We start from the raw sequence: 27,294 nt of genomic DNA, 5'->3' as shown, positions 1-27,294 counted from the left end.
AAAGTCACTAGAAAAAGTTTTTTTTTTATAATAATAAACATATAAATTTAAAATATTCATCATTAAAGTTTAACATCAATTTTAGTGCAATATATATTTTTAATATTAATTATTAAAAATATTATTTATAATATATCAATTGGATTCAATTAATGGTGATTATCGAACACATCAAATAAAAACCAAATCAATAATAAAAAATAAAAAATCTTTCACCAAAATTGGATCAAAAAAATAGGTGATCAACTTGTCAGTTCGATTTGATCTGGTTTTATGGTTTGATTTGGTTTTTCAATTTTTATTGTCCATTCAATTTTCCAATTTTTCGGTTCTTCCGATTTTTAGTACACGGGGAAGACGCGTACGCGCACTTCTCTTCGTCATCCTCATTCCCCACCACAACAATTAAACATATAAGGAGCGGATGATGTATGATGATGATGATGTATATATATATATATATTATATAAATAAGCATAAACAGGAAAGCACAGAGCTGTAGGGACTTCTTGGCGTTTGCTCACTCTGCATTTTCGTTCATCTTCCCAATTCCGACAACACCGCCTCCCTCCGTATTGGATCCATTCCTACTGGATAATGGCCGCAGGACATAATTAGGGAAACCCCATCCCCACCGTCAAGAACTTTGAGGAACACAGCACCGGCAATGGAGTCGGAATCTGGAATCTCTCCTCCCCGAAACCCGTCCCAGGTTCACCTCCTCCCGCTAGGGCTTTGGTCTTCAGTCTGAGATTCTGACCGAGTGGTCTTTTCCATCCATTCTCCGATTGCTTTTTTTTTTTTTCCGTTTTTCGCGGCTACTGGCTGCTGCCATTTTCTTCTGATTGTTTTTTTTTTTTTTGGATTATCATGTTGTAATCCTCGGTACAGCTTTAAAGCTATTTAGGTTCTGGTTGTGATTTTTGATTTGCTTCTTATAGTGGGCTTGATTCTATGTTGTCTTTGTAGCAGATACTTTCATTCAATTCAATGTTTTTGGTCCAAATGATATGTCTCTGGATCGAGTATTGCTTGAGAATTTTTTTATCTTACGCGTTTAGACTTTTAAAATCACTTACTTATTTTTAGCTTAAACGAATCTCTCTCTCATTTCTTAATGAATGGATTTCTTTTCGAGTTTTTATTGTTTTGGTTGTGGGCAGGTGGAGTGGGGGAGGGACTCCCGGAAGCGCCTTCTTTTAATTAATACTTTGTAACGCGTCCTACTCTAGGAGTCAATTCCTAGCAAGTTGCAATTGAGGTTTCATTCCCCGTTTGGGTGTGTGCGTGCATATAGAATTATGGAAAGAATTTTTTTCCAGGGCAGAACAACTCCTTTTTAAATATTTTCAGGATCATCTGCTACTTCGTCAAGGTTGTAAGTCTCTGAGGCGATTATTGCCCCCACTCTAAACAAGTTTGGTAATGGTTTCTTATAAAAGTTTCAACAGGATACATCTAACCATAAAGAAGAATCTACAAATTGCACTTTTCTAGGCCCTTTTTATGAATTCTCGAAGAAAACGGGGTATGAATATGTCCACTAATGACCATGTTCTATAATTCAAAATTTCGTAGACTCTTAACCTTCATACATATCCTTGATGATAACTATTTACAAATGACTTACTCCATACTCTTCTAGAATCCGCCGGAGGACCTCCCTATGTACCTTAATTGGCTTTGCCTTGGAAAAAGTCCATGTTCTTTTTCCAAAACTTCCCCATTAATCTTCTTAATAGATGTATAGCTTTTGTGGATGTTGTAGAGATAAAACCAAATTGATTTTTTGCACCCTTCTTTCTAATCTTGGTCTTTGTTTTGTTATCCAAAGCTTCATTCAGTGACTCATAATCTTAATTCAACAACAATTATTATAGTTTTGAATATCTCTTATATTTCTATACACATGTATTAAAGTGTTTTTTTCCTCACATTTTTTGTCCTTATAGTTTCATTAAACAAACTAGTTAGCCTAGTACTCTATTGTTAGCTAAGCATTTCTAAATTCAATAGGGATGGCAACCAGTCCTACAACTCCCATTTTTTTTAATCCTTTTTAACTTCATTTACTATATTTTTGATCCATGGAGAGATACTTTACATGATAGAGGTTTTAAGATAAGTAGAAATAAGACAGAGTATATGAGATATAAATTTAGTAATTTTTTTAGGGGGAATATTGAAGAAAAATTGAAACTTGATGGTCAAGAAATTAGTGAAACTAGTATATTTTAATTTATTGGATATATTATGCAAGGTAAAAGAGAAATTGAGAAGATGAAACACATAGAGTTAGAGTAGGATGTATAAAATGGAGAAGTGCTTCAGGATGTGTCCTATCACCTGTGATTTTAGAATACACTTTTAATTTAAAGGAAAATTTTGTAGGACGGTTATAAAACCAGCAATGCTCTAAGGACTAGAATGTTGGGCGACTAAGCAACAATATATCCAAAATGTTGAAGTTATTTAAATGGGAATGCTAAGGTGGATGGTTGATATAATTCTAAAAGATAAATTAAGGAATGAACACATTCGAGCTAAGTTATAAAAGATAAGATGAAGGAAGGGCTGTTAAGATGGCCTAAGCAGTTGCAACATATGCCAAACACTAATGAGGAAGAGTGAGTTGTTAGTGGTAGTAGATAGGGTTAGGCCTAGAATAACTTTGCAAGTTGCAATTGAGGTTTCATTCCTTGTTTGGGAGTATTTGTGCCTATAGAATTATGGAAAGAATTTTTTTACCAAGGAAGAACCACGCCTTTTTTAATATTCTCAAGATCACTTGCTACTTCGCCAATGTTATATGTCTCTTATGGCAATAATCACTCTCACTCTAAACAAGTTTGCTAATGGTTTTTTATAAAAATTTCTAGAGGATACATCTAAACCTAGAGAAGAATCTACAAATTGCATTTCTCTAGGTCTTCTCTTTCTGATTTCTTAAAGAAAATAGAGTTTGAAAATGTCTACTAATGACCATGTGCTGTAATTCAAAATTCCCTAGACTCTTACTTTTCATACATACCCTTAACGATAATTGTTTACTTATGACTTACTCCATCCTTTTCTAGAATCCATCGTAAGGCTTCCTATGTACCCTTTGTCTAAGTAAAAGTCCTTTTTTTTTTTCTGCAGAACTTTCCCTTTAATCTTCTTAATAGATGTATAGATTTTGTGGATGGTATAGAGATAAAAGCGAATTGATTTCTTTACCCTTGTTTTGAATCTTAGTCTTTGTTCTGTTATCCAAAATTTCATTGTGTGACTCATAATCGTAATTTGACAATATTAGGACTAGGGCTCCTCATGGGTGAGCTTGATATACATAGGTAAGCACCAACTTGACCCAAAAGCTTAAGCCATTAAGTCCTGGTCCAACCATATGTATAAGCACTCATCCTCTACTTTATTTATCCAACATGGTACAAACTTACAAGTGGAGCTCTCAACAATATTTCCCTCACTTGTGAATTCCAACTGCTCCACCTTGAACAGAAGTCATTCTTGATCACTCCATGTCATGCAACCAACTAGAAGCCACTACTCAACCATGGGATAGACCATGAAACCATGAGAGTTCACTTGTCCATAGGATTGGCACTTGTAGAATCCACCACTCATCTTCTATAGGATCAACATTTGTAGGAACCGTCGGCTCTAATATCACTTGTTAGGACTAAAGGAGTCCTAACGGGCAGACTTGATATACATGGGTGAGCACCAACTTAGCCCAAAAATTTGTGCCATTTGGTCGTGGACCCAACAATGTATATAAGCATCCATCCTCCAACTATTTGTTTTTTAACAATGTGGGGCAAACTCACAAGTGAAATATTCAACAGACGACAATATAATTTTGAATATCTCTTCTATTTATATACATAGGTATTAAAGTGTTTTTCCTCAAATTTTCTTAGTCCTTGTAGTTTCATTCAATAAACTGATGAGCCTTAGTACTTCATTGTTGGCTAAGCATTTCCAAAATTCAATAGGGACGACCACTAGTCCTACAACTTTTACATTTTTTTTTATCCTTTTTATTGCATAGTTAACTTCATTGGCTATTTTTTTTTATCCATGCGGAGACACTCTACAAGCTAGAGGGTTTAAGAGAAGTAGAAATAGGACATAATATGTAAGATGTAAATTTAGTAATTTTAAGGGGAATATTGAAGAAAAATTAAACTTGATGGTCAAGAAATTAGTAAAACTAGTGTATTTCATTTCTTGGATACATTGTGCAAGTTGGAAGAGAAATGGGGAAGATGCAACACAAAGAGTTAAAGTAGGATGGATAAAATGGAGAAGTGCTTCAAGATGTGACTGTCACCCATGATTGTATAATACCTTTAAAATTAAAAGTAAAATTCTATTGGATGGTTATAAGACCAGAAATGCTATAAGGATTAGAATGTTGAGCAACTAAGCAACATCATATCCAAAATGTAAAAGTTACTCAAATGAGAATGCTAAGGTCGGTGAGTGATATTACTCTAAAAGATAAATTAAGGAATGAACACACTCATGGTAAGTTGCGGAAGGTCAGAAGGAAGGGTTATTAAGATGGCTTAAGTCATTGCAACATCTGCCAAACAACGCATTAGTGATAAGTGAGCTGTTAGTGGTAGTAGCCGAGGGAGGGGTATTCCTAGAATAATTTTGGTAGTAAAGATTTAACACTTGACAGCCCTCAGTTGTCAGAGAATATTGGCCTAGATCTTGCAGAATGGCAGAACAGGGTTCATGTATTATAGTCAACCCCACCTATTGGGGACTTAAGGTTGATGGTTGTTTATTTTGTTTTCATTGAATATATTATTGACATAATCATCTTTGTTTTTGTAATATTTTGACATTACCTAGATTCATAGTAGTCAAAGGCACACCTTGGCACAAGGTGTAGTGGGGGCAACAGGCTTAGTGCCTCGAAGGGCTGAGACAAGGCCACCTTTATGAGGCATTTTTGAGGTGCAGTGAGACACGCCTTGTGAATGTTTAGTATTCACACCTTTCTTTTTAGTCTTTTTTAGGTTTTACTTGGAACCGTAGGCAGAGTTATTCTACCCTTTGAACCAGAGTGAAAGACTCGGCGTGAAAGACTCTTTGGCTCTTCGAACCAGCATGAGCCTTATTCTTCTTTGAGCAGAGTTCAAACCATCTTTCTTCAAGCAAGCAAGTCATCTTCTCTCTTCTTCTTCTTCAAACTTTTGTCTGAACTCTTGACCTGGTTGAATGGTTGGAGTGCAGTGAGTGCTACTGTTCAATCTTGACCAGGTCGAACAGTCGGAGACATGAAGCCACAGTTCTTGACTTGCAACTTTCATCCTCAGTTCTCACTAAATCAAACATTCAGATTTTAGACCAGGTTCTTTCTTCTTATTGTCATCTTCTTTTCTTCTGTCTCTTCTTCTTCTTCTTCCTGGTGAGTGACTTAGTAAGTTCAGAGCAGCGTTTAATATTTACACCAAATCAGAAATTCAGACCAGTCTGCTTGCTCTGGACCACACCAGAGCAGCCATGCGCCTCTGCCTCCAATCTGAGGCTTGTGTTTTTTTTCCTTTTTCCTTTTTCTGTTTCTGCCTTGTCCATTCTTGTGGTGACCTATGCTTGGTAGTTGGTAGTCATAATTCTATTCATTTATATATTTAAATTCAAATATTACTGCTTCGCATTGCACTTTGTGCCTAGGCTCCAAGTACCCTTGTGCCTCAGTGCACTTTGCACCTTTAACTAGTATGCCTAGATCTATGCTTTTTCTTTCCATAGCCCTATCTATATCTAGTTTTAATGTCTTTCTTCCCATCTTTAGCAGCCAGTCTAGTATACAAAATTGTTATATGCTCTAAGTTTTACCAATAGTTTTTGCATATTTTCTTGGCCCTTTATACTCATGAAAATTTTTCATATTTCTACATTTGTTGCCAACTTGCCATTGTCTTAAACCACAACATTCCACATGTGATTCCTCAAAACCAATATAATCATTAAGTTAGTTAAGTATTGACATTAGTTGACATATTTATTGTATAAACAGTATCTAAGTAGAAAGTTGAAAAATGTAGGATCTATTAGAATTTTGGTTCTGAGATTTTTTAGTTTTTTACTAGGTGTGATGGCAGACCTAGTGTCTTTTGTAGCATGTATATGTTCCACTTTATTTGAAATGCAAGCCAACATGGGCTCAACTGATTCGAATTTAACTGGACTCCATGTCTGTTCTTTTGCAGCTATCTTGGGTGAATCTTTCCAGAAACTTGATATTAGCTTACCAAAGCTTTGGTGTGGTTTATGGAGACTTGAGCACTTCGCCTCTCTATGTTTATACTAGCATATTCATAGGAAAGTTACAGGATCATCAAAATGAGGAAGTAATATTTGGCGCATTCTCCTTGATTTTCTGGACATTTACACTGATTCCATTGCTTAAGTATGTTTTCATCCTACTAAGTGCAGATGATAATGGGGAAGGTGAGCTGAAATTTAGCCTTTCTTAGGAATTGGATCTAGCTAGTTCAAGAATCTGTTGATTAAGCTCTACTTGGTATAAAATCATGTCAGGTGGGACATTTGCTCTTTATTCGCTGCTTTGTAGGCACGCAAGGTTCAGTTTGCTTACCAATCAACAAGCAGCTGATGAGGAGCTCTCCGCATACAAGTATGGGCCCTCAATGCACACAGCAGCATCATCCTCTTTGAAGAGATTTCTTGAGAAGCATAAAAGGCTGCGGACAGTCCTACTTGTTGTGGTGTTATTGGGTGCTTCCATGGTTATAGGTGATGGTGTGCTCACTCCTGCAATTTCAGGTAATGCATTAAAAGTTATATTTCTAGTGGAAATAAGTTGGAGTTTCTAGTGATGTCACTTATTTATTACACTACTCGGTGTAATAGTTGGCAACCCTACTATATATGGGAACTTTGGTTGGCCTTAACGAACAGCTTATCCGAAAATGCTGGATTTTTTTTCTTTGGGATTTTTCTTTTTTGTGGAAATAATTAAGTCTGGTCATTTTACTTCAATTGCAGTTCTATCATCTGTATCAGGGCTGCATGCTACAGAATCAAAATTAACCAAGGGTAAGTAGTTTTCTTTTGTTCTTTGCTCTTCTTCCTATTTATGTTTGGTGATTTGATAACTTTTATTTCTTTGTGCCATGTTTTTTTAATCATAGGTGAACTCCTCCTGATTGCATGTGTCATATTGGTGGGCCTGTTTGCTCTGCAGCACTTTGGCACCCACAGGGTAGCATTTATGTTTGCTCCCATTGTTCTTATCTGGTTGTTGTCAATTTTTGCAATTGGGCTGTACAATACGATATATTGGAATCCAAAAGTTGTGCTCGCGTTTTCTCCACATTATATTATTAGGTTCTTTAGTCAGACCGGCAAAGATGGCTGGATTTCTCTTGGAGGTATCCTTCTTTCAATAACAGGTATGTTGGATCTGTACGTTAGGCTTATTTGCATATTAAATGATCTTTTGTATTGGTTTAGGAGTGTTGTCATGGATCTCTTTGTGTCAAGGCACAGACCAAAGATGAGCAAGGTTTTCCAGTGTTTTTGACAAAAACTGATAGTGATCCAATTTGTTCAGTTCCCATATCTTTGAGTAGATCCCTAATTGTTTTACTGAATTACTGAATGTTGATTATACAATTAGGATCAGTGAACCAAGTGGTTTCTAGGTCTCAACACAAGTAGGTTTTTCTATTTGGGGCTTTGGTAATATAGGCCTCAACACAAAAACCTTGAACTTCTAACTAATTTTCAGGCATACATGCGGGCTCACCCCACTTAATGCATGTGGCAGAAAAGAGTTGGAAAGAGTGGGAAAGAGGGAATTTTAACTGTTAACATCAACATTTTCTAAATAACTACTCATCCAGTGAAATCTTGCACTGTAACTCGAGAAGCAGGGACCAAATGAACTTGTGCTATGGACCTCCTTAACTTCAGTTGAACAAAAATGGTTCAATGCTGTGAGATCACAGTACAAAGACTAGAAATGCCTAGAATTTGAGTCACACACACTTTAGAAGAATAACTTGTTTGGCAAAGCTGGAAGGGTTGAGAGTCCTGAGACTTAATGGGATTCTTGAGTTTTCCCATGTTGGGAAGAAGCTCTCTTATAAATACTCCACTGTTCCCAACTTCCCTCTTTTCTGACATCATGCCAGGGCCTAGTTCTCTTGGATTTCATGAGGCCCGCATGGCAGTAACACAATATAACCTAAATATATTTTAATGAAAATAAAATTTATTAAAAACATTTTAAACATCAATTTGGTCATTCAGTAATTTTGATTTGGTTTTATTTGCAAACTGATACCAAAACCAAATATTAAAAATTAAGGAATCTTAAACCAAAGCTGAAAAACAGACTTAAATTTTTGGCTTGGGTTCAGTTGGGTGTTTGGGCTCTATATATAATTTGAATAACCCTAGTTTAAGGGCTTCTAGGTCTATTGAAAACTATATAACTTTATTAATTCATGGACACGGGATATCAATTCTTTTTTGCATATTGTCAAATTTCAATGAGATATTGAGCTTTTTCTTGATTTCACCAGGTACAGAAGCTATGTTTGCTGATCTTGGTCATTTCACTGCCTTGTCAATAAGGGTAAGCAGTCGTTCATTTACACATCAAGCTCTAAATTGCATGTGGAAGACAATGAATACTTCTTGTATATGGGAGAGGGAACTCACCATTTCTTTTCTTACCTAGTCTTTTCTCTTAGTTCAGATGATAAGTATAGCCAAGTATCTGGAGGGTTGGAAAAGGGGAGCCAGCATTCTAGAAAGTAAATTTAAATCAAATATTCTTGCCGCTCTAATGTTCATATGAGCAAGTTCACAACGTCTTTTTTTGTCTTAAAAAATTATTTAAAATTTTTCCCTATTTTTGTATAATTTTTTTTTTTCATAATATCATATGGAGCACCAGGGTACTGCAATTTTCATTTACTAATTGGTGTAACAAAAAAATCTGATTGCTGGTTTTGTCTGTGCAGCTTGCATTTGCATTTGTTATATATCCCTGTTTGGTTGTACAATATATGGGTCAGGCTGCTTTCCTGTCTAAAAACCGATCTTCTTTTCGTAACAGTTTCTATGACTCAATACCTGGTTCGTTTATCTCCACAATATTTGACGTTGATCCCCCAGCATAATGCTCATAACCTGACTACATTTAACGTTTCTTTCTTTCTTTGTGGTCTCTCAGAAAGTGTGTTTTGGCCCATCTTTGTCATTGCCACCCTTGCTGCTATAGTTGGCAGTCAGGCTGTGATCACTGCTACCTTTTCCATCATTAAACAGTGCCATGCCCTTGGTTGCTTTCCGCGAGTTAAAATTGTTCACACCTCAAAGCATATACATGGGCAGATTTACATCCCGGAAATAAATTGGATTCTAATGATACTTACTCTTGCTATTACTATCGGATTTCAGGACACAACTATAATCGGAAATGCTTATGGTAATGAGCTCCCTCTCACTCTCTCTACTAAGCAAATTGTGGAGTTGCGTTGCATTTTTGTAGAAATAAGGAAAATCTAATATTTCTGAATGAGCATTTAGATGAACTTCTGACTTCTAGGATTCATTTTTCTGTTCAGCATGAACTGGAGTCTGGATATGGACATTTAGAGGGGAAAAAATTCATATTTTGGAGTCTTTTGTCATCTAGGTCCATTGCAACACTCTGGATGATTGTGTTTGATCTACTTTTAAATGGATGTGTCATTTCATCACTGCAGTTGCAGGAATGTGTCCTTGTCAAATGCGGAAGCATTGTCTTAACAAGTACGTGTATGCACCAGTGAATGCATGTGTTATGAGCATTGAGCACTAAATAGAAGTTGAATACTGCAGGTTAAAATCTAAATAGTGTTCTTTCCTGAAAAGTATGGCTTTTCTTGACTTGTGGGATTGAGAATGTGAGATGGTTGGGCCCATATGTATGTCTTTTACTTGACGACATGCTTGGTAGCTTGGACGCCCTACTGTGAATGCTGCATTACACTTGTGTCATAAAAAAATGCCGATTTGAGCTAATCGTAATCATGGTTCTCGTCTTGAATAATTGACTTGTGTTCCTTTCTGGCAACAAATTTTCCTTTGACCAAGTAAAAATTCTATTATGAGTTTTCTTTAAGCGCCATGTGAAGGAAATTGTCTGAATAACATTTTCCTAGTTTACAATGGACCTATGCATAGACGGATCATATAGGCCCATCCATGGAGTAACCAAATAAAAAAGTCGTTCCTTGAGTCCTGTAACTTGTGCTATTTTCACACAAAAGCTGGCTTTTCCATTCTCTGATAATATATATTTAATTGATGTTGTTCCAATGTGAATGTTTGCAGGTGTTGCTTGCATGACGGTTATGATCATCACTACATGTCTCATGGCACTTGTCATATTCTTCCTTTGGCAGAGAAGTTTTCTTCTGGCTTTGGTATTCCTTCTCTTCTTTGGGTTCATTGAGGGTGTGTATTTAACAGCGGCATTGATGAAAGTTCCTCAGGGAGGATGGGTTCCTATTGTGCTCTCGCTTATCTTTATGTTTATTATGTACATTTGGCACTATGGGACCCGCAAGAAGTACAACTTTGATCTGCATAACAAAGTCCCATTAAGATGGTTACTTGGCCTCGGTCCTAGCCTTGGTATTGTCCGCGTACCTGGGATTGGCTTTATATACTCAGAATTGGCAACTGGTGTCCCTCCAATTTTTTCTCACTTTGTAACAAACCTCCCTGCTTTCCACAAGGTGTTAGTTTTTGTTTGTGTAAAATCGGTTCCAGTCCCATACGTTTCACCAGAGGAGCGCTTCCTCATTGGCCGGGTTTGCCCTAGACCATACCGTATGTATCGGTGCATTGTGAGGTATGGGTACAAGGACATTCAGCGGGATGATGGAGACTTTGAGACTCAGCTCATCCAAAGCATAGCAGAGTTCATCCTGATGGAAGCCGTAGAACCACAATTTGCAACCTCTGAGAGTTCGACCCTTGATGGGAGAATGGCCGTTATTAGCACCAGAACCGCGCAGTCAAGCTTGAGCTTAGTAGCATCTGAGGAGGAGGATGTTAGTGTTAGCAACACCTTTCAGAGCAGCAAATCTTCAACTCTCCAGGGTCTGCGTTCTGTTTATGATGATGACAACCCTCAGGTCAGGAGGCGCCAAGTTAGGTTTCACTTGCCAGAAAGCCCTGGTATGGATCCTGCAGTTAAGGAAGAGCTGTTGGATTTGATCCAGGCTAAGGAGGCAGGGGTTGCATACATAATGGGACACTCGTACGTGAAGGCGAGGAGATCTTCCTCATTTTTGAAGAAGCTTGTGATCGACATAGGCTATTCGTTTCTCCGTAAGAATTGTCGGGGCCCGGCCGTTGCTCTTAATATTCCACACATCAGCCTAATTGAAGTTGGCATGATATACTATGTCTAATCACTATTGCCTCGCACAAGTGAGAAGGAAGTTGCTGAATGGATTAAGCTCTCTGGATATGGTCAAGCGAAAAAAAGGGCTCTCTGGATATGTATTTCTTTCTCTCTCTCATGGATAGATGTTCATATTGCCTTGCACGAGGGATAAGGAAGGTGCTGGAACGGTTAAGCTCGCTGGATATGCATATATCTAACCGTTTCTCTCTCCCTCTCTCTCTCTCTCTCTCTATGTACAGAAATCCTTAGCTTTTATAGTGGATTCTATTGAATGGGCCAAGCAGGCTTTTGATCTTAATTGCAATTCAATCATGAATGGGATTTTTACTCGTCTGGGTCCACAAAAGGATTTATATATGGCATCTCTCCTCCAGTAAAAGTGGGTTAAATGTCTCACTGAATGTGTATGGATTGTTACCCCTCTTTGGGAGTCTAGAGTTCTGATTGATTTGGGTAGAATGCAATGAAAGATTGTACTAGCTAGTTTTGCTCAAATCTATACAAACTTGAATCCAGGCCAAAATCCATGCTCCCAAACTCAATCTTAGCATTCAGTTTCTGCTGTGCATTTGGGAGATTTCTATTGGATCAATGGCTTTGATAACATTTTTACTGGTATAAAGGACTGCTTTGTGTGTGTGTGTGTGTGTGTGTTGTCCCAATTTCCAATTTGTTTTTCCACAGAAAATAGGTATGCTTTCTTCACAAGTAGCTGAACCTCTTCAAATGGCCATTATTGTCAACAAAGCAAGGTCAAGAAAACTCATATGGTCAATTGGCAAATTTAGAAGTTGGGTCACCTATATAAATCAAACGAAAACTCGTTACTCCCTCCCTTTGTGGTATATATACCCACATACAGCCAAGCTGCTTTGTGTCTTGTGAAACTAAAGATGGAGAAGATGATGCATGCTGTGGTAGTAGCAGCAGCCGTTGCAGTTTTGAGTATGGCTTTGGGATGCAGAGCGGTTCAGGATAATGCGTCCTCCTCCTCCTCCTCCTCGTGCGTGAATGAGCTTGTTCCTTGCCTCCACTACCTTAATGGCCTCAGCCAGCGGGGTGGCAGCAGTGAGGAGTCGCCACCAGACAGCTGCTGCGACCCCCTCAAGGCGGTGATGAAGTCCAAGCCACAGTGTCTGTGCAGCATGCTCAGCAATGAGGGCACCCGTCAGGCGGAGGAAGCGGGCGTGAATGTCACCGAGTCCCAGGAGTTGCCTGCCAGATGCGGGCAGCATGTCAATCCCATCTCCTGTCTCACAACAGGTAAGAGTACCTCACGGTTTGCTTCCCATCTGATCGATTTCCCAGATGGAGGCCATGTGTTTGGCACACATGTTTCTTTCACTAATTTGTAGATCAGCAATCTCTTTGGCTCAAGGTAGGTTTAAAATCTTAAAAGATTTTAAATTTTGACACTCGAAGAGTACAAAACATTTGAAGAAAATTGCTGATAATTTTGATTTAGAATTTTTTTTTTTAACAAAATGAAAATTAGCAGTAAATTTTGGAAAAATTATAATGGAACTTCGGTACAAATATTAATATATAGATATATTTTAAATAATGCAAGATTTAGAACTATTACTGTAAATAAATTATATCAATGAAAGGTATGTACCATGCGGTGTATAGGGTGCAATATATTTAATCAATACACACTCTTATACACACACTCGTGCAAACGATATCTATAGATCAGCTAAAATCCAACTAACCAATTTAGGTGTAAAAGGTCGAATAAAATTTTGTAGCAAATATGTAATACTTAATTTTGCATAAATTTTCAAAAGCCTAACATTTAGCATTCATATATCTTTCTTGTAAAAAAAAAAAAGAAGTATTGGGATAAAGTTTTTATACTTTGGGGTTTTGAATCTCAATTTTCAATTTGAAGGATATCTTGTTCTGTCATAATTTTTTTGAAAAAATTCTAATTTTCAATCAATTTTGCTAAAAATTTGGGATTTCAATCAATTTCAAATGATTTGAATCTCAATTTCGAGTGAATCAAGCAACATAAAAAATGAAGAGAGACTTGGTTTTTCTGTGAGTTCAAGATAGAAGCAAGCAATATGAGGATTAATTAATTGAGGAGCATGCATGCAGGAGGGTCGTCATCATCAGTTCCCAATAATAATTCAAAGAAGACAGTTCCAAATTGGATCAGGATCAGCAGCTGGCTTCTCATCCTCAACCCACTCATCTCCTGCGCGCATTATTAATATTATTATAATTATTATTAAGCATAGCCGGGCAGCCTATGTAGTTACCCTTCTTTCTTCTTCTTCTTCTTCTTCTTCTTCTTCTTCTTCTTCTTATGATCATTACTATACTTCCCATGTATATTTGTGTTTGATTAATTTTTAACTAAATGCTTCAATCATTATTATTATTTAAAGATTATGAATTCGCTTACAAACCCACCCCAGAAATCATACTTAACGGCTCGTTTGGTTTGGAAGAATAGTTATTTCTTGCAATAAGATTAAATATAGTTGAATTTTTGGAATCAAAGAAATAGTTATTAATTATTTCATTCAATATATAATGATAAAGGAATAAATATCTCCATGATAAAATTTGGAAATAATTATTCCTTATTTATTTCTTATTATGTACTCATAAAATGTTTCACGTTATTATTTGATTTATAATGATAACATAATTTCTTGTATAATTAATTGTAACAGGCCTATTAAAAATTGAGGGACCATTTGGTATCATTATTAAAAATTAGAGAAGCGAAAATCAAAAACAAAAATTAAAAACCAGAAAATAAAAACTAAAAATTAGAAACCAGCAACCTGTTTGGTTAACATTTATAAAATTAATACAAATTAAAAACTTAATTAAAAAACTCTTATTTTCATCTTTAAATTAAATAATATTATAAAATATGATTAAAATAATAAAATTACAAATAATACACATTTTAAAATTTTGCTATGATAAAAATAACATTTATTATAATTGTTTTACTTCATTATTCTACTTTTAAATTTACTTTATAAAAAAAATATTTGTTTACTTTTTGAGTTTGAACCATGTTTTGAAGCTGACAAAGCACAAGCATCTTATGCATGTATTTAACATTTGAACACGTTTATCTTACAACACACATAAGGAAAAAGAAAAATGGAAATCAAGAGGAACTTAAAGCTTACACACTCGACCTATTCCATGTAGGCCTGGCAAAACGGGCGGGCGGGCCGGGTTTGGGCGGGTCACTAACGGGCTGGGTCATAAACGGGTTGGGTCATAAACGGGTCGATGTTAAACGGATCACACACATGTCAACCCTAACCCGCCCATTTAATAAACGGGCAGGTAACAGGTCACCCGTTTAAAAATATATAATTTTTTTATTTTAAAATTTCATATAAAATGACATTTAAAAAAAAAACAGTATTATATTTATTAATTTCTAAATTAAAAGAATATAAAATGTAAAAAATAATACATCCCTTTAATGAATACATTTTTTAAAAAATGTAAAATTAAAAAAAAAACACAATGTGACTGTGTGAGTGGTCTGAGTGGAGCAGCTAGAGACTCAATTTCAAAAATCAGTACATAGTCTAATGAAGTTGTTTGAGATGGGGGGTTTGGATGACTTGCGCCCCAATCAACTTTCCACATAAAAGGATTTATATCCTAAATCCTAATTCTTCTTTCCAAACTTTCCTAAACCCATTCTCTCTCTGTTCTTGATTTCTCGGATCAACTTTCCAGGAAAAACATCATGGGAAAATTCAAAAACTTTACAAACAAGAGTCGTGATCAAGAAGCTCCAAAGAAAAATCCTTACCCACGAATGCCAGACAGAAGAACTCATTACTGTAAAAATTGAAAATTGGAAAGACTCCGGCCGCCCGGCGCAGAGGAGGCATTCCGAAATGCAAAAACCAGATATTGGGCACAGATCAATGGTCTCCACTGCCCCTGCCAAATTTCCGTGCCAGACTCAAACATCTACATTGATGAAATAAACTGGGATTCGGAAATAGTCGATTTCGAGCTGTTATCGAGTCTGGGAAAGGCGATCGATGAGCACGAAGAAGAAGAAGAAGAAGAAAAGTTCGAAGCGGATAAATATTCCCACCTCTCGCTTGATGAAATAAGCGGATAAAGGAGTCGGGAACTTTACTTAGCCTTAGGGTTTTTTTTTTTTTTAAGTGTGACTGTGTGTGATTGTGAACAGTGAGGTGTGAAGCCGGTGAAGGCTTGAAGAGATGGGGGGTTGAACTGAGAAGCAGAGAAGGGGGAAGGGGCTGACCGCTGAAGCAACGAATTAACGGGTCACCCGGCGGGTGACCCGCCCAAACCCACTTAACCCGTTTATAAACGGGTTGACCCGTGACCCGCCCAATTATTAAATGGGTTAACTTTTTCAAACCCGGACCCATTTTAAACGGGCGGATCTGGGTGACCCGACGGGTTATAACCCGTTTTGCCAGGCCTAATTCCATGGAAGTCAAAAAAGCAAAAGAAGAGAAAGAAGGACGTGGATGAAAGCTCAGAATGACCATAGATAGACTTTAGGGGACCAACAATTTTTAAGAAAAACCTTTTTCACATTTTAACTTGTAAGTGCATTCAATTTCTATTTTTGGTCTACAATAATGCATACCATGCATGACGTGGATGAAAGCTCAGAATGACCATAGATAGACTTTAGGGGACCAACAATTTTTAAGAAAAACTTTTTTCATAAAAATGCTAAAATTGAAAATTTCCATGCCCCGGTCGACCGACCCATACACATTATACTTACCACAGTTGACCGACCTTGGTTTTTGACCCAAGTCAAAGGGCCAGCCGACCGTCCCTTCTTGTGCCTTAAATGCTCGGCCGATCGAACTAAGGCAAGCCGACTTGCCTTTGATAGTTTGGCCCAGTTTCTAATGCCCGACCGACCGGCCATTTGGTTCAAAAAGACCATGGCCGACCGACCTTCAGTGATAGTCAACCAGCCTTAAGCCTTAGTCGATCGAACCTACGAAGGGTTCAAAATCGCCCAACATCAACCAATCGGTGTCTCCCTGGGTCAACCGAACTTCTTTGAAAAATTCAAATTTTGACTTAGGACGGTCAATCGGCGAAGCCCTGGGTTGACCGAACCTCTCGGGTTTTTCAAATTACAACACTTAAATATGATTAATTTTTAATTAAATAATTTGAAAAATACGCGTATCCCCAAATGGTCAGATTTTCCAAAAATCTATATATACCCCTTTTATAAACATAATTAGCAGGTTGATTAGCTAAAAATTATCTCCAAAATATTTTGTGCAAAAATTTTATATTCTTTGATTTTCAAGCATATTTGATTCTCTTTCTCATTATTCCTTTGCAAAATCATCTTAGGAAGAGAAAACATATATTCTCATCCTCTTCATTTGCAAACTCACTACAACTTGAAGAGTGAGTGATAGACATTCTTGTGCGCATATTCTCATATATTTTTAAAAGCTTATACTCTCATTCATTCATATTTGTAAACAAGGGTGTACACGGTATTGCCAAAATCGTCAACCGAACTGAACTGCTCAATTTTTAAAATACTAAACCACAACCGAATCGTATACGTTTATGACCAAACCGAACCATTTACTCTACCAATTCGGTTTGATTATTTCAGTTTTACTGAATTTTAAACTATCAAACAAAGAAACCATTACTTGAGGTCAAGTTAGGCTACAGGCCACGACCTACTTTATTATTCTAACTGGGCCAAGGCTTTGAACACAAAGCCCAGCACATGAAAGTATGAGAAACCTTGAAAGGTAGATCCAACTACAATATATAAGGTGGAGAAACTTTTTTCTTCTCATTTCCAACCGATGTGGGACGGCTAGCATCAAGGGGTTCCTACCTTGGCAATGATCTCAAATTCTTCTTTCCGGTCAAGCAGGTTCTTGCACAAGAAGGCCACTGAGAAGAAGATGGTCGTGGAGGAGAATGTTGTATTCGGCTCCATGTATAAACCCTGTGATTCACATTTCACACCAGAGAAAATGTGGCCATGAACTGCATTGCTACGTGACTGCATCGGCGTGGAAGATGTGGGTGTTGGCGACTAGCGTGGGTGTGAGCGTCACTGCATTGGCGTGGGGGTGGAACTTGGGAGGAAGCGGGAGGTGCTGTGAGGACGGAAGGTGTGGGCGACTTGGCGTTGGTGTGGGTGTGAGCGTCGGAGGGCACGACAGTCGGCACTTAGCAGCTACTAGGAGTCCGGGACCAAGAGTATTGTGCGTCTCTTCACTCTTCCCAATAGCCAAGTGACAAGTCCCCAGACCAATAGGCAATAATCGGCTCTTCCGCTCCAGTAAACTAGTCCAACATCACCAAAATGGGAAGCATGAACCTCATGCATCCTATATAAAATCCTTCCCCACTCCTCGAAAAAGTACAACAAGACACAACAATTCAAATTAAAAAAATAATATATTCCACAGGACACATATATATAGTATTAAAAATAATTATTTTAAAATTATAATTGGTTTTTGGTTTTTACAGTTCAGTTTTTAATTAAGACGGAAACCAAAATCGAAAATCAGTTTTTTATAAATTCAAAATCGAAATCGAAGACCGAAATTGAAAAATCGAACCGAAGCTTCAAATGGTTCGGTTTCAATCTGATTTTCAGTTTTTCGATAAATTTTGTACACCCCTATTTGTAAATCATTTTTAGAGAGTGAGCTTGAGTTTTTCCCATTCTATTTCACTAATAAATATTGTTGGAAAAACTCTCTACAGTTTGGGAATCTTTGCACACTCATTGCAAAGATTCAAAGCTTATTTTTGTGCTTATTGAAAAATATTTTTGAAAAAGCTAATCATCATTATCTCCAACAATTTGTTGTTGAAAATTTTATTTAGGAGATATATATTAAGTTTTAAGATCTTTGATATTCTCTTTGCAAATATTATATTTCAAACAAAGATCATATTTACTATCCTTTCTCTCAGTATTTCACATATATATTTTTTAGAGATATTATATAAATTCTATTGAGCTTAAACTCCCATCATACTAGAGTGCATTGCGCTTATTGTTGTACATCTCTGCTTGTTTAAGAAGCATTTATTTGTAAGAAAAATATTCATACTTGTTGTATTCACAGCGTGTGATCGTCGAAAGAGGAGGTACCATCCTATAAGGTGTGGGTTTTGGCACCGCTCGTAAAATGTGGCTAGGTTTTGGCACCACTTGTAAAGTGTGGTTAGGTTGGCCTCAGCCCTGTAATGTGAGTTGGGGTATTCCTCGCCCAGTAAGGAGAGACTGTAATTGGTGACGCTCCACCCTTTAAGTGAGCATTTTAGTGAAATCCTCTTACTTGTTAGTTTGAGGCGGGGACGTAGGCAAGATTGGCCGAACCCCAATAACAAATATTGTGTCTCTCTATCTTTCCCTATGCTCTTTAATTTCCACACTTAAATGTCATATTTATATCGTTGTGTATGTAACGCCCTAATCCTTTATATGAACCTAGAGTGCTACTACACATACGGAATACTTGTATCTGATAAACATACATAAACAACACACCCTAAACAGGGACAAACAGGTGTATCTTAGACATATCTATAATCATGCACAACGGAAAACATAAACATTCTCATTCGGGGTTCTATTAGACATATACCAAAGTTCTATCTGTATTTTTCAATACATAAGATCCCTGTTTAAAACATAAACATATTACATCCTCTTACATTCTACCACACTAACGACCCACTACTAATACAAAAACTTACGTTTACTAACAAGACTATATGTGCCAAAGTCCCTCTAGAAGAACTAGGACCGACTTCTTGTAGGACCTGAAACAGAGGTTGTAAGATTGGGGTGAGACACTTCTTAGTAAGGTGGAAGATATTACAACAACACGTGACTACATGAGTTTATTCCAATTAAAAGCAGTTGCACAGTATTACATGCACAGTACAATACTATTAGAGATATACAGACATAATATAACATCATTACAAGGGAGAGTCCCCGAGGTTAGGGTAGGGTACAGGCTCATACAGTTCATTCACAAATATAACAGTTCAGTATGTTCCAGTTCCTATCACATGTCACGTTCGTTTCGTCAAAACCGCTTTAATTAGTGTATAATTCGAAAAATACCATTTGAACCGCAAATATGGGTATCAAGTAGTTCCTACCTTAGTTTTAAAGCAGTTAAAGTAGTTTTGGAAAACTTGGAGTTCATATGCCAAAACCCCTATTTTTACCAAATATCGTAAAACCGTAAAATCGTAAGAAACAACATTTATACCTGGTAAAATATTGCAGATAAGCAGTTAAAATGTGTAGTAAGACATAACTGTCTTTCTAGTGGTTCAGTTTTCTAAAAATACTGATGTAAACAAATCACCTTACCTTAATCCTAAAAACAAAAATACGAACGGATTGATCCAAAACAATAACCCGGGATCCCCGAAATCTAAAAACCGAAGAACAATACTTCACTATAATCACGACTACTACATATGTACTGAATCAGAAACGAAATCAGATCCTTACCTCGTTTTTAGGAAAAAACTCGAATATCTTCAAAATGAAGATTTGATCTGCTATAACTGAAGAGATTCTCCTTCTGATCTACGCAGAAACCTTCGATCATGGAAACATATGACGAACAACGAAGGATCGTAGAGAGAGAGAGAGAGAGAGAGAGAGAGAGAGAAAAATGGTTCTAGAGAGAGAGAAAGAGCTTTAGGTTTTCTTCACCCTTAAGCAACCAAAAATGATATTTATAGAGCCTTTGACTAAGTCAAATTCGTCGATGAATCGGCGCCTTCGTCGACGAACTAGCCACTCAGTTCGTGGACGAAGCTCTACCTTCGTCGACGAACCCTATCCAGATATTTTCTTTGGTTTCACTCGGTATCTCTTCGTCGATGACTCTTTGAATTTGGGTGATGAAGAGCTAAAGGGACTTCGTCGACGAAGACGAACATACTGCCTTCGTCGACGAACCCTACTATAATTCCCTTTTTACCCTTTTCTTATTTATTTTCCTTATTTATGGGTTTGGGTCTCTACATTGTATGATTTAAATTCTTGCATATTTCATTATCTGTGGAATTGGTATTTGCATAGAAAGACGCTAGGTTGCGTAATACTGTCTGTGATTTTAATCTAACCTAGAAAGAAGCTTTAAAATACCCAATTCACCCCCCCCCCTCTCGAGATTACATCATTCTTATCAATTGGTATTAGAGTCTCATTGCAAAAAGGTTAACTGCTTGTGCTAAAGATCACAATGGCTGTAGTTTATGTATCCCATTCGGTGAGGGACGTTCTTGCTTTAGGCCTCCATTATTTTGTGGTGACAATTTCCCCACTTGGAAATTCAATATAAGCATATTTATAAAATCTATGGATTGGAGGGCCTGGCAAGTTATTGCTAAAGGAACTTGTATGCAAACGAATGAAAATGATATTAGTTTAATGCATGCAAATACAAATGTCATGGATTTGTTATATTGTGCTTTAGTTTCTAACATTTTTCATGAGATCATGGCATGTAAAAATGCGAGGGAAATTTAGGATGAGCTAGAGAAGAAATATGGAGAGACCAATGAGAAGGAAACCACTCCTCCGAACGCTCCAAACTCAAATAATCTGGAGAAGGTAAATCATGGACTAGTAACGTCAATCGACGAAAAAGGTATATGATTCCCATCCTACCTCAATTAATGATTCTTCTGTTGAATATTATAATACATCATGTGTTGAATCATTTGTCGAATGTTGTGATAATACTGTTAATGATTCATGCGATGTTTATTGTGAAAAATCTTGTGATGAATCATGATTTGAATTATATGATGAAAGCATGCCCGTATATAGAAAGCTAGAAAATGGTTTATTAAAAAATGAATAAGTTTCTAGTTAGGATGTCTAAGAAGAAAATATTTTTGATAAATTAGAATAAAAAGGTGGCAAATCAATTAAAACAATTAAAAAAATATCATGCTATCCTTGAGAAGAAAAAGATTGAGAAAGTTTTGAAAATTACCTGCTCGGAGGATGAAATGAATGATCATTCATAAATATCATCCAAAGACAAAAATGAAAAGAACAATCATGACAAACCCTTAGGAGTTAAAAGAAATATATCCTTTAAAAAGGGTTCGTCTTTTAGAACTCATAGTCATTTTCATGCCTCCTAAAACAATAATAGGATAAATGAGCAAAATCCTTCACATAAAATCAAAACCTACTTATTCTGTGAAAAGAAAGGGCACACTAGATATACTTGTTTATTTAGAGGTGTCAGAGGCATGGATAAAGAAATGGAGTGGGTTGTCATGAAAGCAAACTCCTTATGACCTGAGGGAGATTGGATTCCAGCTGAAATCACATAATTATTTTAAATTATTCCTTACTTCCCGGGTTTATAGGTAGCGATGACTAAATGCTCGAGAAGTGATTAGTGCCTTAAATGTAACGACCTACTTAATAAATTGATTTTTTTTTTCCATAATAGCAAGTAACATACTCTGATACCATTTAACCTAAGTAGCAGGAAGCAAAAATCATACAAGCATAACTATAAACCATTATATACAATACCAGAGTTCTGAAATGTTTTCCAAAATATACAAAGATAATTGTATCCCCAAAATGCCCTCAACTAGCTAGGGCTACACAAAATCATTCCCAAAATATACTCACTCACTGACAGGGCACTACTGAAGCCCCTCCATCTGTGAGCCTGATCTACTCGCCTATCTGGATCACCTGAAAAATATTTCAACACTGGAATGAGCCAACGCTCAGTAAGAAGAAATATGCTATTACTAGTGTGTGGCAAATGAGCTAACAATATTATGCAAAATCTGATTTCATATTACATTTATAACTTGATATGTTAAGTACAGTATAAGTAAGAAAATGCATCCCCTTTCCATGTTGCTTAACATAACAATATTGTAGGTTATAATTCAAAATACTTCTAGTGTACATAAGTAGGGTCCCCGAATCTGTAAATCCATACGTATGTAATAGTAATTGAAACTATTCCCTGTGGCTATCTGTGTGTCATGACATAACCACTCATGACAAGGTTGTGTGGCCCGTAGGCTAGATTTACCCTAGTTGGCTAATCAGGAATAAATCACTATACTCCGTCGGTTGATCTGCCCACCTCAACCCATATCTAGACGGGGAGCCTGTCCACGTCAAGGGCCTAGGTGATCGACCTACTACCACGTATTATCTAAATAGGTGGTTGCACTCATAACATAACGTAATATCTGTAGCAACGGTACCGTGCTCTGTAGCTGCAAGTCCAACAGGGTCTGATATCATATAATATATTTCTATACATATCTATCTGATTTACCATGATTTTGAAGTAATCATAATAACCATGATGCTACATAACGTACTGAAATCTAAATAATCATAACATGGAACTGCATATTCATAATACTGGAATTCGTATAATCATGGTACTGAGATTCGTATAATCGTGGTACTAAAATTTGTAAAATCATGGTACTGAAGTTCACATAATCATAGTACTTAAATCCGTAAAATCATGGTACTGAAATTCACATAATCAAAGTATTGAAATTCATAAAAATTATGAAACTACAATTCGTAAAACATATCCCCGTACTACATACATATTTTCAAGCCACACCATATTTTAATACATAATTTTTGTAAACTGTATAATATTTAGAAATTTCCTAGCATAGCATATTTCCCTTACCTTAACTTTGAAAAGCCCCTATGGAACACTAGCCTAACTCCCGCAAGGCCTCCTACACAACATCCTGAAACCAACATATGCTAGAACATAATATCAGTATTTTTCTGCCTACATCATTTCCTATAACTGTTAGGAAGTCAAAAACTGGATAAAAGTCTTTACCTTGAATTTGGGATGAAATCCAACTTCGTTTTCCTGACGATCCGCTCCAGCCGTCTTGTAGAGAACTCCGCCAGGAGCATCGTGGTAGCTTCGGATCATCGATCCGGCGACTGGTGGAGCTGGAAACGAAGAGAGAAGGGAGAGAGAGTCGTAGAAGAAAGAGAGGAGAGAAAGAGCGGCGAGAGAAATGAATAAAAATCTGGTTTTTAGCTATTTATAGGGCCAGATTCGTCGACGAGACACGTCACCTCGTCGACGAATCCTTAGTAATTTCGTCGATGAAACCCTTTATTTGTCGACGAAATTCAAAGAAGCCTGAACCGTCTCATGGTATTTTCTCGTCAACGAAGCCCTGTGTTCGTCGACGAAATTTTGAAGACCTTCGTCGACGAAACCCTGTGTTCATCAACGAAGCCTGGAAAATTTCTGAAATTTCTATTATTCCAAAAATACAATGTCGTCGACGAACACGGGGCCTCCTTCTGTTTCTATTTCTATTTTCTCTCCCTCTTTATTATTAAAATGCTATTATTCTTCGGGTCACTACATTCTCCCCTCCTTATAAAATTTCGTCCTCGAAATTTACTATCTGAATCTCTATCTATACTTTCCATCATCCAGTATAAGCAAAGGGTCTACTTATTTTATTACCTGCCCTCACTTATGGCAGAGGAATACCGTGGTTACATACCATATTCTGGGAAATTACACGCATAAAACCAAAAACTATCTACTAACTAAAATCAATACATGTACCTGCAAAAGAAACTCATCTAACTATTATACTTTACCTGGATATCTTTATTCCTCTTAGAACAACTGTGGGTATCTCTGTCTGATTTGCTCCTCAAGTTCCCAAGAAGCTTCCTCTATGGCTTGATTCCTCCACAAAGCTTTAACTAACTGTATTTCTTTAGTACGTAAGGTCTGAACCTTTCTGTCCAAAATTTGTATTGGTACTTCTTCATATGCCAATGAATCCTTGAGCTCTATCTCTGCATAGCTAATGATGTGGGATGGGTTTAGGACGTATTTCCGTAACATGGCAACATGAAACACGTCATGAATACGAACCAAAAATGGCGGCAAAGCTAGCCTGTAGGCAACTGACCCAATTCTATCAAGTATCTCAAAAGGGCCAATATGTCTAGGGCTCAACTTGCCCTTCTTTCCAAATCTCATAACTCCTTTCAGATGAGCTATTTTCAAAAATACCCGATCTCCCACATCAAATTCCAACTCTCGGCGGTGAGTGTTTGCGTAGCTTTTCTGCCGACTCTGTGCTGCACTGATCCTGTCTCGAATAAGTCGGACTTTATCACATGCTTGCTGAATTATTTTCGGACCCAAAACTCGCCTTTCGCCTACCTCATCCCAGAAAAGAGGAGATCTACATCTTCTACCATACAATGCCTCGTAGGGTGTCATGCTGATGCTAGTCTAATAACTGTTATTATAAGCAAATTCAACTAGCGGCAAAAACTGAATCCAGCTACCTCCAAAATCTAACACACAGGCACGAAGCATATCTTCTAATACCTGGATTGTTCTCTCAGTCTGACCATCGATCTGAGGGTGAAAAGCCATGCTGAATGCTAGCTGAGTCCCTAGTGCCTCCTGCAAACTCCTCCAGAACCGTGATGTAAAACGTGGATCACGATCCGAGACTATGGATACTGGCACTCCATGGGATCGAACAATCTCCTGTATATATATTTCTGCTAACCGATTCATAAGGTAGCTGACCTTAATAGGCAGAAAGTGCGCTGTCTTCGTCAATCTATCAAATATCACCCATATGGCATTCTGACCATACAACGCCGGTGGCAGCCCAGTAATAAAATCCATGGACACGTGGTCCCACTTCCACTCGAGAATGAAAAGTGGCTGCAACTGACCAGTCGTCCTATGGTGCTCAGCTTTAACCTGCTGGCACGTCAAACACTGCCGCACAAACTCTACTATCTCCCTCTTCATGCCACTCCACCAGAAAGAATATTGCAAATCCCTATACATTTTTGTACTGTCAGGATAAATAGTGTATAGGGACCTGTGTGCCTCCTCTAAGATCGTCCTCCTAATACTGTCATCTGTAGGCACACACAATCTGGTGTGGAATCTCAGAGCTTCATCATCAGAAATACTGAACTCCTCCCCCCGACCATCTTGAACTCTGGCTATCACCTCCACTAACTCTAGATCATCTCTCTGAGCAGCTTTAATCTTCTCATATAATGTGTGCTGTACAACCAAACTGGCTATAAGCGCCTGAGGATCATCCTCCACCAATTCCACACCAAGTCTCTCTAAGTCCATTTGAATCGGATGCTGAACTATCGCTACTAACTGCGTTGTGTCTTCTGATTTACAGCTCAGTGCATCAGTTACCACATTTGCTTTACTTGGGTGGTAATTGATGGTGCAGTAGTAATCTTTGATGAGTTCCAACCACCTCCTCTAGCGCATGTTCAGCTCTTTCTGCGTAAAGATATATTTTAGGTTCTTATGATCATAAAATATTTCTTACCTCTCACCATATAAATAATGCCTCCAGATCTTTAGCGCATGAACAACTGCAGTCAATTCCAAATCGTGAGTAGGGTAGTTCTTTTCATATTCTTTTAGCTGTCTGGACACATACGCCACCACCCTACCCTACTGCATCAGCACACAACCAAGCCCTTTCAAGGATGCGTCACTGTAAATAACATAGTCATCGCCTCCTAATGGAATCGTCAGAACTGGTGCAGTAACGAGCTGCTGCTTTAATTCCTAGAAGCTCTGCTCATAATCTTCATCCCACATAAATCTGGCATTTTCCCTAGTTAACCGCGTGAGAGGTCCTGACAAAGCCGAAAACCCCTCCACAAATCGGCGATAATAACCTGCCAGACCCAAGAAATTCCTAACTTCCTGCACACTCCTCGGCCTAGCCCAATTTACCACTGCATCAATCTTGCTGGGATCCACTGAAATACCATCTCCTGAAATCACATGGCCTAAAAATGCCACCTTCTCAAGCCAGAATTCACACTTGCTAAATTTAGCGTAAGCTTCGCCTCCCTGAGAGTCTGCAACACCTACCTCAAATGCACCTCATGCTCCTCAAAACTCCTCGAGTACACTAGTATATCATCAATGAAAACTATCACAAACTAATCTAGATACTGGTGAAAAACTCTGTTCATCAAGTCCATAAACACGGTCGGGGCATTCGTCAAACCAAAAGGCATAACGAGAAATTCATAGTGCCCGTACCTGGTCCTGAAGGTTGTTTTCGCAACGTCTTCCGCTTTTACTCTCACTTGATGATACCCGGATCTGAGGTCAATCTTGGAATATACCTGTGTACCCTATAGCTGATCAAATAAATCATCTATATGGGGTAGAGGATATTTATTCTTAATAGTAACTTTGTTGATTTCTCTGTAATCAATGCACATCCTCATGGACCTGTCTTTCTTCTTTACAAACAACACTGGAGCTCCCCATTGCGATACACTGGGTTGTATAAACTCCTTATTCAACAAATCCTGCAACTGCTCCTTTAATTCTCCCAACTCAACTGGAGCCATACGATACGGGACCTTAGAAATCGGTGCAGTCCCTAGAGGTAAATCTATTAGAAAATCTACCTCGCGCACAGAAGTAACCCTAGTAGCTCCTCTGGAAAAACATCTAGGAATTCTCGTACCACTGGAGTGCAATCAATCTTCAATTCATTTTCAGATGCCTCTTTCACAAATGCAATAAACCCCTGACCTCCGTCTAGGAGTAATCTGCCTGCCTGCAAGGCAGACACCAGCTGTGTTGGAGCACGTACCCATGAACCAACGAATCTGAATTCCTGGTCTCTAGGGGGTCTGAAAATGACTTCTTTCTGAAAAAAATCAATACTATCATAATTGGCAGCCAACCAGTCCACAC

At 37.6% G+C, this 27,294-nt stretch overlaps 2 protein-coding genes across 2 annotated transcripts; both read left to right on the top strand.

Moving 5' to 3' along the window:
* The first annotated feature begins 212 nt into the window (after positions 1-212).
* On the top strand, positions 213-11,790 carry LOC131167995 (potassium transporter 4). Its single transcript, XM_058127117.1, has 9 exons — positions 213-712; positions 6,234-6,474; positions 6,565-6,810; positions 7,033-7,083; positions 7,179-7,439; positions 8,577-8,629; positions 9,021-9,135; positions 9,233-9,487; positions 10,378-11,790. Exons 1-9 carry the CDS (start codon positions 668-670, stop codon positions 11,463-11,465), a joined length of 2,355 nt encoding a protein of 784 aa, XP_057983100.1. The 5' UTR covers positions 213-667; the 3' UTR covers positions 11,466-11,790.
* Positions 11,506-13,864, top strand: LOC131167996 (non-specific lipid transfer protein GPI-anchored 30). Its single transcript, XM_058127118.1, has 2 exons — positions 11,506-12,724; positions 13,568-13,864. The coding sequence occupies exons 1-2, from the start codon at positions 12,355-12,357 to the stop codon at positions 13,681-13,683; spliced, it is 486 nt and encodes a 161-aa protein (XP_057983101.1). The 5' UTR covers positions 11,506-12,354; the 3' UTR covers positions 13,684-13,864.
* Positions 13,865-27,294: the final 13,430 nt, after the last annotated feature.

The sequence above is a fragment of the Malania oleifera genome, chromosome 11, assembly GCF_029873635.1.
Source record: "Malania oleifera isolate guangnan ecotype guangnan chromosome 11, ASM2987363v1, whole genome shotgun sequence".
Taxonomy (NCBI): Eukaryota; Viridiplantae; Streptophyta; class Magnoliopsida; order Santalales; family Ximeniaceae; genus Malania; species Malania oleifera.
Note: the sequence above shows the minus strand (reverse complement) of the source record. Positions and strands in the feature narration are given on the sequence as shown.

Coding starts and splice junctions, on each gene's coding strand:
- LOC131167995 (XM_058127117.1), top strand. CDS start 668: ATGGAGTCGGAATCTGGAATCTCTCCTCCCCGAAACCCGTCCCAG. Junction 713..6,233: donor CTCCCCGAAACCCGTCCCAG/GTTCACCTCCTC, acceptor GTTCTTTTGCAG/CTATCTTGGGTGAATCTTTC. Junction 7,084..7,178: donor AGAATCAAAATTAACCAAGG/GTAAGTAGTTTT, acceptor TTTTAATCATAG/GTGAACTCCTCCTGATTGCA.
- LOC131167996 (XM_058127118.1), top strand. CDS start 12,355: ATGGAGAAGATGATGCATGCTGTGGTAGTAGCAGCAGCCGTTGCAGTT. Junction 12,725..13,567: donor CATCTCCTGTCTCACAACAG/GTAAGAGTACCT, acceptor GCATGCATGCAG/GAGGGTCGTCATCATCAGTT.